This window comes from Zonotrichia leucophrys, chromosome 3, assembly GCF_028769735.1.
Source record: "Zonotrichia leucophrys gambelii isolate GWCS_2022_RI chromosome 3, RI_Zleu_2.0, whole genome shotgun sequence".
NCBI classification, from domain to species: Eukaryota; Metazoa; Chordata; class Aves; order Passeriformes; family Passerellidae; genus Zonotrichia; species Zonotrichia leucophrys.
This window is the reverse complement of record NC_088172.1, coordinates 92592253-92607570: the sequence shown is the minus strand read 5'-3', so window position 1 is coordinate 92607570 and position 15318 is coordinate 92592253. Positions and strand designations below refer to the sequence as shown.

General features: G+C 48.7%; 1 protein-coding gene across 3 annotated transcripts in view; it reads left to right on the top strand.

Moving 5' to 3' along the window:
• Window positions 1-14375: 14375 nt before the first annotated feature.
• Window positions 14376-15318, top strand: part of ATL2 (atlastin GTPase 2) — a 40783-nt gene continuing 39840 nt past the window's right edge. The window contains exon 1 of one of the 3 annotated variants that reach the window (XM_064709300.1): window positions 14376-14909. In XM_064709300.1, the coding sequence (XP_064565370.1) occupies window positions 14630-14909 (280 nt within the window). In that variant the 5' untranslated portion in view covers window positions 14376-14629. The remainder of the gene's footprint in view (window positions 14910-15318) is intronic. The other 2 variants (XM_064709302.1, XM_064709303.1) reach the window with 2 other exon arrangements.

Sequence of the window (15318 nt, the reverse complement as noted above, 5' to 3'; positions counted from 1 at the left end):
GAACCGCTCTTGGACTTGTTTGAATGTGCTGGTGGCTTTGCAGGAGATACTCAGTCTCTTCTGTTCAATAATGCATCGAGGTCTGGGAACATGAACACTTTTTGCTCAATTATTTTTTTCATCTCAGGGATATGTTTAAACATAATAGGGATTCTTTTGTGTGTTCCTTTTTTTTTTTTTTTTTTAATACCTTGCTTTTCCACATCTGTAGCTACATGTGGGTTTTTTAGCCATTCCAGGGGTTTGTGTCTATTTTATGTCAAACCAGTCAGAGAGAAGTATGCCTGATTTGTTGTGAAATTCAAATTTCTTCTCAGTTGCACCATTAATACTGACACTTGTGGGGAGAGGTGATCAGATGTGCTTGCTCCTGTGATAATGTGATGTTTCTAGGCTGCCATTTGGTTTCCTTAAAACCAGAGTCAGATAAAAATAACCTGAACCAAATAGGTGTTCAGGGGTTTTGGGATGATGAGGCCCCCAAGTTCTACTGCTAAAGCATCTGATTTGATAAAGGGTCAATCCATTTCTAGACAGCTGCATGATCATGTTAAAAGAGCAAAATATTTGTGTTCTGTTAAGTCTCAGGCCTTTCCCTGTTAAAAATAGAGGATTTCTTCCTCCAAGGACTGTAATTCTCACAGGATGTGGAGGAACCTAATGCAGCCCAGATTACTTGTGCTGTGCTTTGACCATGGCTCTCTGAAGGAAGTAACCTCAGTCCCTTTTCTTGTATTCAGAAAGCTTTATCTGCCCTGTGCCAAGCCTTCCTGTCCTGGCCTTTCCCAGGCAGCTCCCTGGGCTGGAGCCACACATGAATTCAGATGAGTTCCCTGCTCTTCCTTCTCACTGTTGCAGCTGCTGAAGCGTGGTCTTAATTTCTGGCATGATTTATTTAACTTTTCCTTCTCTGGTGTTCATGGAGCAGCTGCAGCCTGAGTGGGTCTTCATGCAAGGGAGTGAGTCCTGCAGGAATGTGCCAGGAAGCCAGCAGCTATGGCAAGATAATTAACCCTCTTTTCCAAAGCATCTGGGATCCAGGAAAACAAATTAATCCTGGCAGGGGCAGTATAGCAATATTCAGAATTAAACACTGGAATGGGATTGTAGGATGGGGGATGGCTGAGGATGGCAGTTGAAGCACAATGCAGGATGTAATTACTCAATTTCATATCAGCCATTATCTGTTTATTTTCTCTTGCCATCTTTTCTTTCCATTTGTGGTTTCATCTTTCTTCAAGCTACTAAAAAAAATTAAATTGCTTGTGCTCCATTCAAAATTCAAGTGGGTAGTAGTCAGATAAGCCTCCAGAAGTTATTAGAGTGCTTCTTACTGAAAATCCTAAATTTTCTGTCTCTTAGGTTGTTAATACAATAGACTTTGGATGTGTCAGGAAGCACAGTTTGTATTTTGGTGATGCATTCTCTATCAGCAAAGTGCAAACTTGTGGCCATTTTAAACTGAATGGCATGGATGCAGGAATTTGCATGTAATATAGATTATGCTTCTATTTTCTCTTCTGTTAACCACTGCACTGTAACTGCTAAATCAGATTAAATCAGTGAGCTTTAGATAAGCATGCTGTCAAAAGGCTTCAGAAGTGTCTAAGAAATAGCCTGGTCAGACAGTGACCTAGTAATCCTTTTTTGAAGTTGCTGCATGGCTTCTGATTGAACCACAGTAACCTAAAACTTCAGTAGCTGAAGGTGGGAGTCCTGCTTACTGAACTTCTTGTTCTCTTATCTTTTTGGGGTGCACTTTAAATCCAAAACAAACTCCTGAGTTCTGAGGACAGAGCTCAAAATGGAGTATTTTTGTTACACTTAATTATGTTTCCCTTGCCCAAGATTTCTGTGGTGTTTTGTCCATCTCTTTATTGCTGTATGGGCAAAGACCTGTCTGTGCCTTCATAAGGATCCTTTATCTGCCCCTAACTCCTCCTTTTTGTGTCCTTTTAACAGGAAGCAATGAGAGCTAGCCAGAGGATTCCAGGTTAGGACTAAGCTATCGATTTATTTCAAAGGAACATGTTCTCTAGTCTTGCTTTTTTCAGCTCTTTCATGTATTAATAATAATAATAATAATAATAATAACTCTACCTGAAGTAGCCTGAAGGGCAGGCTTCCCTCATGAAGAAAAAAAAGGTGATAACACTTCACCAGATCTTCAAGTATGTGGACCCCAAGTTCACAGCTGAGTGCAACTCTGCTCTTCTGGCTTTCTTCACCACAGGCAAATAACACATCATTCATGTTTGAGTGCTGCTTCAATCTGCCCCTGCCATTACCTCCAGTGCTCCTACCTTTGATGACCCTGGCATTGCAGAAAAAAAAAAAAAAAGAAGAAGAAATTGAGGCTTTGCTCCTTATCTCCCATAGCTTCCAAACAGAGCTTGTTCTGTCTTCTGCACAATTTGAAAATTCCCAAGAAATAGGGCAAGGATATTCAAAGATGCAAGGACAACAGAAGCTAATCGTACTCTTTGAAACTGGCAGGAAGAAACAAGTTGGAGCTCCTGGCCTGCAGAGCCTCCGTTTTGTTTTGTTTTGTTTTACTTTGTTTTGTTTTATTTTATTTTATTTTATTTTATTTCAATTTCTTTTAATTTATTTTATTTTAATTTCTTTTATTTTAATTTATTTCTTTTAATTTCTTTTAATTTCTTTTAATTTCTTTTAATTTCTTTTATTTTATTGTATTTTAATTTTTAAATTTTAACTTTTAAATTTAATTTTGTTTTGCCATTCTATTTTATTTTATTCTTATTTATTTTTTAGTTTAATTTAATTTTTATTATTTTATTTCATTAATTATTTTTTATTTTTTAAATTTTTAAAGTTTTTTATTTTTTTATTTTATTATAAATTTTATTTTAATTTTTAAAGTTTAATTTAATTTAAATTTTTTAATTATTAATTTTTTATTCTTTATTTAATTTTTTTTTAATTATTTATTTTATTTCTGAAGCCAGGCTCAGCTTTCCAGGAACTCTGCTTTGTGGACTTTTCCGGAGAACATCCGGCCAAGGACAAGGCTCCTTTCACAGGGAGGACAGAGTGGCTCCGAGGCCAGCATGGCACACGTTCCTGGCTGGAATGTGTGGGGTGAGGCTCCCTGCTCCAAGGGGACACTTGTTTCTCTCCTGTGGCATGCTGCCATCCCAGCAGCCTTGGCAGGAGCCCTTCCTGCACTAAGCTGCTCATAGCTGACCAATGTTTGAGAGGGGCTCGTCTTTAAACTGCTTAAGCAGCAGTCACTTTCCATGTGAAGCTGCTCTTAAGCCATTTTGCAAGCACTTAAGCTGCTTCTCTCTTGTAGTCCTCTTGAGACGCTGATATTCCCCATTTCCCCAGTCACTGTGTGGCTGCCTGTACCCTGCATCAGCCTGGTTCCTGTTAAGGACTCAGTAGTTCAGTATTCCAAAGAGTCACTCACTGGAGTGCCTGCTTTGAGCTGTGGGTGTGGTTTGAGCTAAGGCTTGCCAGCTGTGAGGTTGGCTCCTGAGCCTAGGAGGGTGGGAGTTTGCCCTTACATTTTAGGGCAAAAGAGCCCTAAAAACACATTGCCCAGTGCTCCAGGTTTCACTGGGAGCTCAGACACTTGTCCACACTTGTCCTGCAGATTGCTGAGGAGTCTGTTTGCCTTTAGCCAAACACCCTGCCAATAACCCTGAATCAGCCTTGTACCCAGGGCTGTACAACACAGAGGCCAAGCTGATAACAACTGCATTTTGCTTTGTGTCCTTTCCAAACCCAGACCAAATTTCCATGCTGAGATCTGGGGGAAGGGTGGGTGGAGAGGCTGAGCTGTGTTCACCTGGGAGATAATGCTTTTATCTGCTCTGTGAACAGGGAGCTGAGCAAAGGAGCAGGGGGAACATGAGAACACCTTTGGCTCTTGGTTGTGGCAGCAGCACAGAACAGACAACAGTGCCTGTGCTGCTGGCCTGTAAAGCAGAGAAGCTTTCAGAGCCAGGCTGGGTGAGTTTACACACAGGTGTCTGGTAGATTGATTGTGGCAAAATGGATTTTATTTCTGCAGTTTAGATAGCTTTGGGCTCGGTACAAGGTAGCTCTGTGGCACGTGGCTTGCACATGATGAATACATGAGGCTCAGGATCTTTGAGTTCCCTGTTTTCTTGCCAGTTCCTCCTGGTTTCCTAATGAAATGGAGCAGCTTGCCCCTGCAGCATGCCCATGCAGCTTGCTTGACCTTGGGGATTGCATTGGTCCTCACAGGTACACAGCCAAGAGCCTGTCCTTGTCCTCCCACAAGTCCAGACTTTGCTGGGGAATGTCACTGGACTGGTTGTGCATTGAGTGGAGGTGACTCTGAATAACCCACCTGTGCCTGGGTTTTGCCTGCAGGGCTTTGTAAAGCCAGGGTGCCAGTTTCTGCCAGGAATCTGGTGAGAGTGAGGATGTGAGCTCAGTGAAGTATAAGGCAGCTATTGCCACAAAGACATTTGTCAGCTACATCTCCACAGACCTTTCACAACAGACTTCTGCCTCTCCTCCCTCTCCCAGTTCCTTTCATGGCCTATAGTTCTGCCTAGAAATAAACGATATAATATTTTAAAAAAGAATGAAAAAATTGCCTTAGATGATGTGTAGTCACAAATTCCTTTTATGCCAGGCACAGCCCAGGTGATAAAATCCTGGGTTGCCCTTTTTATCTGAAATACAGAAGGCTGCTGTGGAGGAAAGGGCAGGGTCCTCCAGGACCAAGCACCTACAGCTCTGCTGTTGTCAGGTTTCCGCAGCATTTTACCTGATTTGCATCGCTGGACTATACACCTGATCATCCAAAACATGTTCTGGCATCCACTTAACTTACTTTTCTGTCATTTGAAGCAGGAAACTTACTATCTCAAAGTAGCAGGCATAAATTGATTATGTCATTATTATTATTGTTGTTGTTGTTATTATTTCTTCCATGTCTGCAGCTGTCACGTTCCCTCCCTCCCTGTGATGGGCTGAGTTAGCAGGGAGACAGGGAGAAGCTCCCCTGTGGGCCTGTCCTGGCTAAGAGCAAAGGTGGGCCACTATTCCCCAGGTCTGTGTCCTCCAGGGGGAAAATCAGGCACAGCTGTAGTTTTGGAGTGTTCTTGTAACCAGGAGGATCAGGACACAGAGACCACTGCTTTTGTGTTTCTGTTCATCTCCAGCCTTTGGGTCTGCCTAGTGCTTCCCATGGAAAGAGGCCTGGGGGACAGGGTCAGGGGGTCCTGCTGTTTCCTCCCTGCATCCAGGCTGGAGCTCTGGGGCAGAGATGGCAGGGAGCAGGGCAGGGCCTGCCCTGCTGATAGGGGACAGCAGGTGGCAGCAAGAAATCCATGTCCCTTGGGTCTGAGTTCAGCACGGGGACTGCTGTGCTGGCTTCTGCTGAACTGGGGACAGTGAAATCTTAGACAAACTCTCTGAAGTAGATCTGACACGTGCTCGAGGGCTGTGTGAGGTCACAGGATGCTGTCCTGCACTGGATCACCCTCAAGGACCTGCCAAGACATGCAGAAGGACTCCCAGGTGCTTGAGTTTGGACTCTCATCGGCCACTCTAGAAATGGCCACTCCAGAATTTGCTGAGCTGTCTGTGGGTGAGGAGAGAGACTGTGTAGGGCACAGCCAAGGGCAGCAAGCACATATCTAAACATATCTGTGCTTTGGAGTGGGCAGCATGTAAGATTGTTTCTGCAGAAACCCATCCTTGATGTTGGAATCTCCTCTGGGTCACCAAGAGGCAGCCAAGGTGGAAAACTCCATGTCTGAATCTCTCCTGCACTCTTACCAGCTCTGGGGTGTGAGCTGACACAACCCTTTGTGATCTCCACAACCCTTTTCCTAAGAGGAGCATTGCAAAAGAATCCCACTGGATAATCCAGAAACCTGGGTTTGGTTCCACTTGTGTAAGCAATTTATCAGGCAAGAGGTGATATTTCATCCCTCCTCCTTGAGGGAGCTGGTGTGCTTCTGAACATGTGCAAATGCCTTTGATACTTCAATTATAATGGGTAAATGGCAGCCTGGCTTAGCAAGAACAGATCTTGCAAGACAAGTGTGATTGCTTCCACTGGGGGGGACAGAATGGAAAAGGCCCCAACAGCCAAAGATGTGAGCAATGCTGCTCCTGAGGAGTAGTAATTAAATAAATGCAATGAGGCAGTGAAAGGCATGAAGAAGTGACTGCCACAGCAGCATAGGTGGAGCTTGGAGTGTCCCCTGTGGGGTGAGACATCTGCCTCAAAGGGCTCACAAAAGAGATGCAGGGAGAGGGTGGGACTGGGTCCCGTCCCTTTCCTCCTGATTTTCCTTTGGACTCTGCTTCTCCCACTTCTTATGGTGGGGACATCAGGGAAATAATGGCAGAGGTGGGGCTGTGAGTGTCTCCCTGGCTCCTGCCTGGCTGCTGGATGGTGCCACTCCTGAGCCATGCCCTGCAGGCTCTGTCTGGAGCTCACCCCCACGCAGGGAGCAGCAAGCCCGGCCTACCTGATGAGCTCTCTGGTGGCTTTTTCCAAGGAGGAGCCTGTTTTCAGATGGTCACGGGGTAGAGACACCCCCTCTCACCACGCACACAGCAGGAGGTGAGAGCTGGGTTGGAAGGATGCTGAGACCACAGAGTGTGTGTGTGTGTGGGGGGGGACCTCCAGGAACTTCACTGCCACTGACACATTGGTAAATCAAGTGGGAGATTGAAGAGGGAGACTGGGGTGGGAGGGAGAGGCTGTGGGCACATAATCCCATAATAATGAGCTGCAGAAGGAAGACACAGGTGAAGGAGAAGCCCTAACACTGGTGGAGGCTGCCATGGGCAAAAGCAGGAGCTGGGCAAAGTCTTGATCCTGCCAGCCGTGTGCTGTCAAGCTCTGGCTGTTCTCTAGACTCCCTGGTGTTACCTTAACTCCTGGGAGAGGGTGGGGGCAGCTTCCAACTTGGAGACAGTCCACTTCTACCCAGAGCAAAACAGTTGTTTTGATACCACATTAACCTTGCTGGTTATTTTGGGAATTTTCCACCTTCTTTTTGTTTTCTGTCCTCATTACATGTAAGAAAAATTGGCTTTAGATGACATTTCAGAACAGGAATGTTGCAAGAGTCATAGAGCAGCTGCATAGTTGTGCCTAAAGCTGTTCCTTTGCCCTCCCCTCTTGGCTTCAGCTGGGCTTGTTCCTGCAATGCTTTCCTTCTGGATTTGCTCCTTTTGGGTTCTTCTATTGTTTATGCTCCTTTCTTTCAGGCTGGGGCACATGTTTCCAAGGGTCTGCCTAGAGCCAGAGGTCTCAGTCTCTTCGATGTTTAAACTCAGCCATGGATTTTGTAACACTTGTGGGGAGAAGAACCAACCTTGTTTTGGTATTTTTGGTAGCCCTCTGTCTCCAGACTCTGGGCTGCTCTCTGTGCCATCCCTGCTGCCTTGCTGGGGACAGGAGTAGCCTGAAAATGCAGGGCAGCTGCTGGCATTCCCACTCCCACAGCTGTGTCAGGCAGTGAACTCCATGTGAACTCCATGGGACTTGTCCTGCTGGCCTGGGAGAGACCCAGGGCCCGGGATCTCATCCTGTTCCATGCCAGGACACCCCTGATCCTTGTGACATGGGGAACACACATCATGGCCGGCTGTCCTTGGGCACTGCTGGATCCATGTGATCAGATGGCAAAATCCCCTGTGAGCCCCTGCCCTTTGAGCAGGGTAGAAACTCCAGCTGACAGGCAGCTGGAGCAGCAGCCTGGTAAACACAGCCCCGTGAGTGTGTGATAAGGGAGCACTTGCCCCCAGACACTCCTTGGGCAAACCCTTTGCCCAGAGCTGTCACCCACCCTGCTGTGGGCACCGAGCTCTGGTCCTTCACCCCCAGCCTCCTGCGCTCCTCCCGGGCGGGTTTGCTGCCAGCTCTGCTTTCCTACTAAGGCAAAGTGCAAAGGCATCTCTTGCATCACTCCAGGGGGGTGGGGGCCAGGCAGGGCTGTCCCTGCCAGCAGCAGCACTGCAGGCACCAGGCAGGCACCGGAGGCTTGAAAAATCCACAGAGCTGCTCCCATCCAGTTCCCCATTGCCTGTAAATGAAACAGACCAGCTTTGAAAAATAAAAATCCTCCTAGCAAATGGAAGCCGCTGCTTCCAGCCGAGATTTGTCTCCTCCAAGGGGAGGACAATTTGCCTTTGAGACAACCAAAATGTTTCCTGTATGAAAGGCCTGGCTCTCCTCTCTGTGGAAGCACTGGTATCTTGTGTCACCTGTTTGCAAGGCAGCTTTGATTGTAACTGTTTATGTGACCTATTAAAAATACATTAATGTGGCTGCTTATTATTTTCTTCCTTGTCAAGGAGTTGGTCAGATGGTTTCAGGTGAGTTCTGAGAGCTGGTTGCTGCTGAAGAGTGCAGAGGGCTCAGACATGGAAGCAGTTTCCAGACTCAGAGTGGGCTCTGCAGGAACATCCCTGTGCCTTGCTGCACACCCTCTCCCAGTGCTGGCACACACAGCCTCAGGCACAGCACCGTTTTTCAGAGAGCATCACACCTCTCTAGCCCCCTGGTTAATGGTTAGACCCACGTTGCAGCAGCTGCCTCCCTGGCCCAGCTGTGGAATGAGTAATGGATTTTAAATATTGGATTTTCTGATCTTGCCCTTTGGACTTATTTTTGCTGTGGCTGTTGGTAAACTGTGTGGTTCTAAGCTCAGGCTGCTGTGAAATGCTCTCTGCACTGCTGCACCCCTGAGCAGGTACATTTTGGTAAGTTGTACAGCAGCAGTGTCTGATGGAAGCCGCGCAAATGGCTCAAGGCAGGAGGCTGATTTTGGCTCAGTTTGGTGTAGAATTGCCTCTCAAAGAAAGCGCTGGTGAGAAGAGGCCTGTGGCAGTCTCAGATTCAGCCAGCCTTTGGAGCAGGACTGTTGCCAAAGCTGGGTCAGAGCAGCTAAGGCTGGAAAATTTGAAAGGATGGGAACCTCTCCACTCTGGGTCTGTGTCCCAGGGCTGCATCACCCTTCCAGGGAAGGAGCTTTTCCTAACACCCTGAACCAGCCAGGCTGACTTACCTCCTGGAAAGGCTTCAGCTTCATCCTCCCTTCTAGCTGCCAAGTCACTGTAGACTTCTGCTAAATCACCCCAACCTCCTCTCCTTCCCAACTAACCAAGCCGGCTGCTTACACCTCTCCCTGTAGGCAATGTTCCCTGACCTCAACCAGCCTGGTGGCCCTGCTAGTCCTCTCCAGCTTCCAGCAGATCCATGCTCATCCTGGAAAGGTTGTTCACACCCACCCAGTCCTGCAGAAAGGGAATGCCTAGAACCAGGACATGCTGAAGTCAAGTTCAGAAACAAGATCCTTGTGTCTGCTCCAGTGAGGCTCCAGGAGAAGCTGGTTTTGATGGATTTCTGGATGAGATGGGTCTGATCCACCTGGCATGTGCCCAGCACTGATAAGCAAGGCCTGCCTGTGCCCTTCTCCTTGCAACAGCACAGCATCCTCCTGGCCACTGAGGGCTCCAGGCTACTGCCTTGAACTGTCTCCTCAGCCCCATGGAAGAGCAACACACTCTGGGGATATCAGCAGCACAGGGCTGGCATGTCCTGAGTTCTGGACTATTCAGAGCAGCAGGCACCTCTCCACTGGCTCCTGGGCACTGTCCACCCCTACTGGAGTAGGTCCAAGGGGTTCAGCTGCTCCCAGATTCCAGAGGCTGTGTGGCTGGAACCCAGGGGAGCTGGTGGAGCTGGCTTGCCCTGCTCAAGGCCAGCTCATCCATCTTCACCTTGCTGAAAGAGCTCACTATGAATGGAGAAGTGAGTGTAGTGCTTCATTTAGATGGATAGCAGGGAGCAGAGGAACTTTGCAGGGTCATGTTGGGCATTTCAGCAGGGTCTGGGCTCTAAACCTGAGCCTCTGTGGGAGAAGGGAGCCTCCAAACCTGAGGCTCCCTTCTCTTTTCCCTTCTGTGTGACTGAGAGGTGCTGGGCAGCCCATTCCTGCCCAGAGCTACCTGGTCCCCACTGGTCACTCCTCTCTGAAGGATGGTGTCACATGCCTAAGGCTCCTCCTCTGAGGTCTGAAAGATTAGACTGGAAGTTTTATGGGTGGGAGATGTCCCAGGGCTGAGGTCAGAGACAGAAATGTAATGTCTGCCCTGCTCTGTTATACAATCTGCTATTAAATAATCACTCGGGGTCACTGCGCCTGCCAGGCCACTGCAGCTGGCAGTGGGGCTGCTGGAAAAACAGGACAAGAAGGACAAGGAAAAGCAGCAACACACTTCTGGGCAGCCCCATGCTCAGACTCTTCCCAGCCTTGGGGTTCCTCATTGCAAGATGCTTTTCAGTGGCAGAGGCACTCTGTGAGGACACAGCCTGTTTGTGGGATGGTGGCAGTGGGGAGGTGGCTGTGGCTGGTTTGTCTGTGGGATGCTGTGGTTGAAGTGTGCTAGGAGAGAACTGTGCCTGTCACAGGGACACTGATTCTCCACTGAATCTGGGCAAGGGGAACACCCAGCCTCCATCCAGCTCAGCTCTGTGCCCCCCAGCCCTTGACTGCTCTCTGCATTTCCTACACCTGCAGTGGAGCCAAGGCTGGGGTAGAGCCATGGCTTGCCACGAGCTGCCAACCAGCACCCAGGGGCTGGGCCAGTGCCACAGTGCCAGGCTGTGCTGCCCTGGGACTGACACCATTTAACAGCACTGTGTTAATGATTTCCAAGGTGCTGCAGAAGAAAGAAGCTGAACTGGACACTTGGAGGACATCAGGGAACCTGTGGGAATGGCTGCTGATGATCTGTGTTGGCTGCAAGTGAGCTGGATGATTTTCCCTAGGAGATACAGGCCAAGTCCAGGAAAAGAAACCACGCTGCTGGGGGGAGCTCACAAAGCAAAGCTGGGCAGCAGCCACACTGCACTCAGAGCCTGAGCACTGCTGTCCTGGGATTCCTGTCCTCCAGCATGCATTTACAGCTAGCTAGCCTACTTCTGCTGGGTAATCTCTTCCTAATAAGGGGTTTTGGCAGGTGGCTGTGCTCCCCTGAGGGTGAGGGAGAGCAGCTCAATACAAGCAACAAACTGGTGTGGAGCAGGGAGAGTTCTTTTTGATTTAACTCACAGGGTGGCACTGAAATAGGAACACTGGATGATGACTGGATGGTGCTGAGGAAGATTGAGGTATCCCTTACTTGGATTTGCTGCCTGTGATCAGGGAGGCATTCTGGCTTAATGCAGCTGTTTTGTTACTTAATGCCACTTGATTTTCCTTTACACTTTCCCAAATGTTTTAAGCTATTCTTTGTTGTGCTTATCCACTTTTTAATCTGAGGTCAAATGATTGGATCTTAATCCCTGGATCTCAAATGAATTTGCCTTTTGGTTTCCAGCCCTGTGCTACAGCCAGGCTTGCTGTCCCCTTTTCCTCCTCTCATAGTTTCTCTATTTCTTGCAAGTTAGCATTACGTGAGAAGAACAAAACTGGTGATATTCCCCTGATTAATATTTCCAAACAATTTAATGTTTTTCCTTGTGATGAGTTCCTGGAGCCTTTTTTTGTCAAACTACCTAAATGTGATCATAGCCAGTGCAATACTGTGCTTTTTGTGGCTGACTGGGTACAGAGACAGCTGTCATGGAGTAATCCTACAGGACAGTACCTAAATCAATTTTACAGTCTTCCTGGAGGAGAGGGAGCAGGACAGCCTCTGAATCAGATTCACAAATCCAAAGATGACAGGATGCTGATCTCAGCCCCACCCTCTGGGTTTTGCTAAAACTTGGTTTCTCATTCCATTGCAATTGCCCTGTGCTGCAAGTTTCTTGCTGAAGTGTATGCAAAAAGTCTTGGAGGAAGATTAAATACAATTTTTCAACAGCATGTTCTAGATTTTATTGAGACGAGATCTAATTAAATTCACACATTAATCCAGCCAGATTAAATGGCACATTCTGTTTTGTGTCCTTAGCTTGGCCCAGGGGCCAGACTGAACCTACAACCACAGAGCACTGAACTGGTCTTGCCCTTCATGTCTAGACTCAGACCCAGACTTTGCTTCAATACCTGAGACTAGATCCAGACAGTTTCATTGGTGTGTTAAGGATCACAAGCTACATCCAGGCCTGACTGGGAGCACAGGAGTGATCCCAGCCCTGAAGGGTGCTGCTGCCCCAGGTACCCTCTCATAAGCCCATGGTGCTGCTGGGGGAAGCTCAGGTCCCCACCTCATCTGGCTTTCCTGGGTGCTGCCATCACTGGGTCTTATGCCAGCTCCTGCTGGCAGCTATCTTCTCTTTGAGGCACCCAAGTCCTTGGCAAGGCAGCCTGTGCTAGTTCAAAACTTCTCCTGAGATGGGTACAGTGAGCTGTGACCGTGTGGTTTAATTACACCGAAACCCATCCTATCCTGACAGCCCCTCATCCAAGGGTGTGTGCGTGACCCTGTGCTGGAGGGATTTGCCTTCCAGAAAAGGATAATGAGAGCTGCAGGTGAGATTCTGCTGTGGGAATTCAGCAGGACTCTCTTAAGCACAACTCATCTCTATGCAGCTAGTCTGGACTTGCATGGAAAACAAGCATGTGAAACCCTGGGAATAAACCACCTACTTCCTCGTGAGGACCCGTAAGTCTCACCCAGCAAGCCAGTCATGTATCTGCAAAGGATGCAAATAAACTCTGCTGTGTAATTAGCACCCTTTGTATGCCAGGGCAATCATTCCTAACCCCACATGCAACCAGGAGCCAGGTCTGCCTGCACAGGGCTCAATCCCAAACACCCTCCCCAGGTGTGAAGCTGCGCTGCTTCCCTCAGATCAGGATCACATGGTGATGTTTTGCCCCATATGGGAGGAGCTGCCTTGTGATATGAGAGATCAGTTATGCTGCAAGGACAAATATCCTCTTCCAAAGCCCACAGCCACTGCTGATAGGAGTGTTTGCTGATAACACCTGCAGCATGCTGAGCTAATTAGTCTGATTTTATTACATTAAAGAATGAAATGTCTATGCAGCATTTTTTCTGGTGAGACTCTGAACTGCCACTGAGGCCTCTGTGATGGTGGAGTACTTTCCATCCCAAATTGTCCCTGGTAGCCTGATTTTTGCATTCTGCACCATGCAAAGCACTGGTAGTATGAGCTGAAGCACAGTCGCTGATCATATGGGGACTCCTCCTCCCTTGAGCCTTGCTGTTTGTACCAGAAAAACAGACACAGCTCTTGGAAGGAGGCTGTGTGACTTCAGGGGCTGGTGTGATTGTCCCTGCAAGACATTTGATGGGTGTCACAGTGACAGCTGGAGCAATGCTTCTTTTCCTAGGATGAGAAGTTTGGAAAATGGAGTCTGGGGGTGTGGGAAAGCTCTTTCTCTGTGCTGTCCTTGAAGACCTAAAGGGTCATTGGGAAATGACACCAAAGGGATCTAAACCCAAGAGGTGCTTCTTATTTTTAGAGCTGCAGAGCAGGCAGCAGGTGGGTAAGCAGAGCTGGCCTCCAGATGAGGCAGAGAGCAGCATGCTGGCTGTAGACAGGGGCATCTCTGCAGTGGGGCAGCCCTGGGGTTTGCAGGCACACTGGCACTCCAAGCAGCACTGCAGCCTTCACAGGAGTCCGTATCTAAGCCAGACTTTAAAAACAGCCTCGTCTTGTGCTGTTGCTTAAGAGTGAGATGGAAATCTTACTGTGTTTATGCAGTCTGAAATGATAGGACTCTGCTTGAGCAAATGCTTGCAATGAAAGATTCAGCTGGCTATGGAGCTTTGCTTCCAGGAGCAGAAGAAAACCACTTAGCCATTTTATCCTTTGAAGATTTCAGTCACCCTGATAAGATGTAGACAGGGCAGGACAAGGGAGATGGCTGTCATGTGCCCCTGCAAGACTGTCACCTCCCCGGGCAGGCTGCATCCCACCACCCCAGGGAGCCACACAGGCCAGCATGGCTCCTGAGCCTGCCCCCTGCCCTTTCCCCGGCAGTGACACAGTCCCTCGATTTAAACCCTTAATCCTGGGAAGATTGTGCAATAGCTCCTTCAGGCTGAGAATGGATTATGCCCGTTTCAAAGGTATTTGGCACTCTGGCTGCACCGTGAGAGCCCAATCTACCGGCCCAACCTCTCCTGCAAGAGCACCTGCAGGCAATTCTTGCAGCTGGTGCCTAGCAACTTGCTCTGAGCTGGTCTCACTGCTAAAATTCAATGTTATTTCCACCTTCCTCCCCAGAGGAGCAGCTCCTGGGTCAGCATCAGGGAAGAATGAGATGTTTCCCACTCAGCTTGCTATAAATTAGTGGTATGGGAGGGGCTGCTTTCTCTCTCTCTCTCTCTCTCTCAATTGTGTGTCCTGTAGTCAGCTAAAAAGGCATCTCCTCTCAGCATGTGAGACAGGTTGAGGAGATTAAGTAAAATGGTTTTTCCCCTTCCTTCCCAATTTGTTTTCTGCTGCCAAATGCCTCTCCCTTCTTGTAGTTGTCTGCAGAAGAATCAGTCTTGGATTCCTGCTGTGTCTCCCCTTGGCTTTGCTTGGGTGAGCCCCAGGTTATGCCAACACACACAGGTAGCTGCAAGCCCGGGGCTGTGCTGAGCACTCTCTAATGACGCACAGCAACTTTCAGATCACCGGTGTGACAAATGAAGGCAGCCCTGAATCTGAGAGACATACCCCTGGGAAATGGCGAGCACCAGAAAAAAAATGCATAGGAAACCAAGACTGCCTGTTTATGGGACTGAGATGTTTGCCGAGGTAGTGAGGCAAACATCAGCCAGCCTGGGCAGGACCGAGCAGCGTGTTCCTGCTTGTGGGCAGGGCACAGGAATGGGCGCTGGGAAGAGGGAGCCAAAGGGAGGATCCAGCTGCAGAGTGGGCAGGGGCTCGGGGAGCAGCACATCCTGCAGCGCCTGCTGGCACGGTGCAGAGGGAGGAGCGCTCCAGCTGGGAGAGTTGGGAAGCTGTGAGTAGAGAAGTCCATAAGTAGCAGGGCTGTGGTACGGCAGCCTGGGTGTTTTTCAGAGAAAAGCAAGACGAGGTGCCTTGTAGGGCATTTCCAGTCTCTAGGAGGGCACGTGTTCGCCTCTGGCAACAAGCCCGAGATCCAGGCGGATTTCCCAGCGGGACTCTGTTAGGACATCTCAGACTTGCCTGAATGGCACAGCTCCCTTGGTGGGGTCTGGTGGGAGGGCAGCTGAGCACTGCCTGCCCTGGCTGTTCCCAGTGCTAGCGCTGGTTCACCACTGCAGAGCTGACCTCTCCTTGCCTCCCCAGTTTTATTCCTTGGGAAGCCCTGGGTGGTCCTAGCCACTGCAGCCCGAGGGTTGGAGGTGCCTCATTGCTGTGCACAGGGTGGTGTTCAGAAGAGCCAC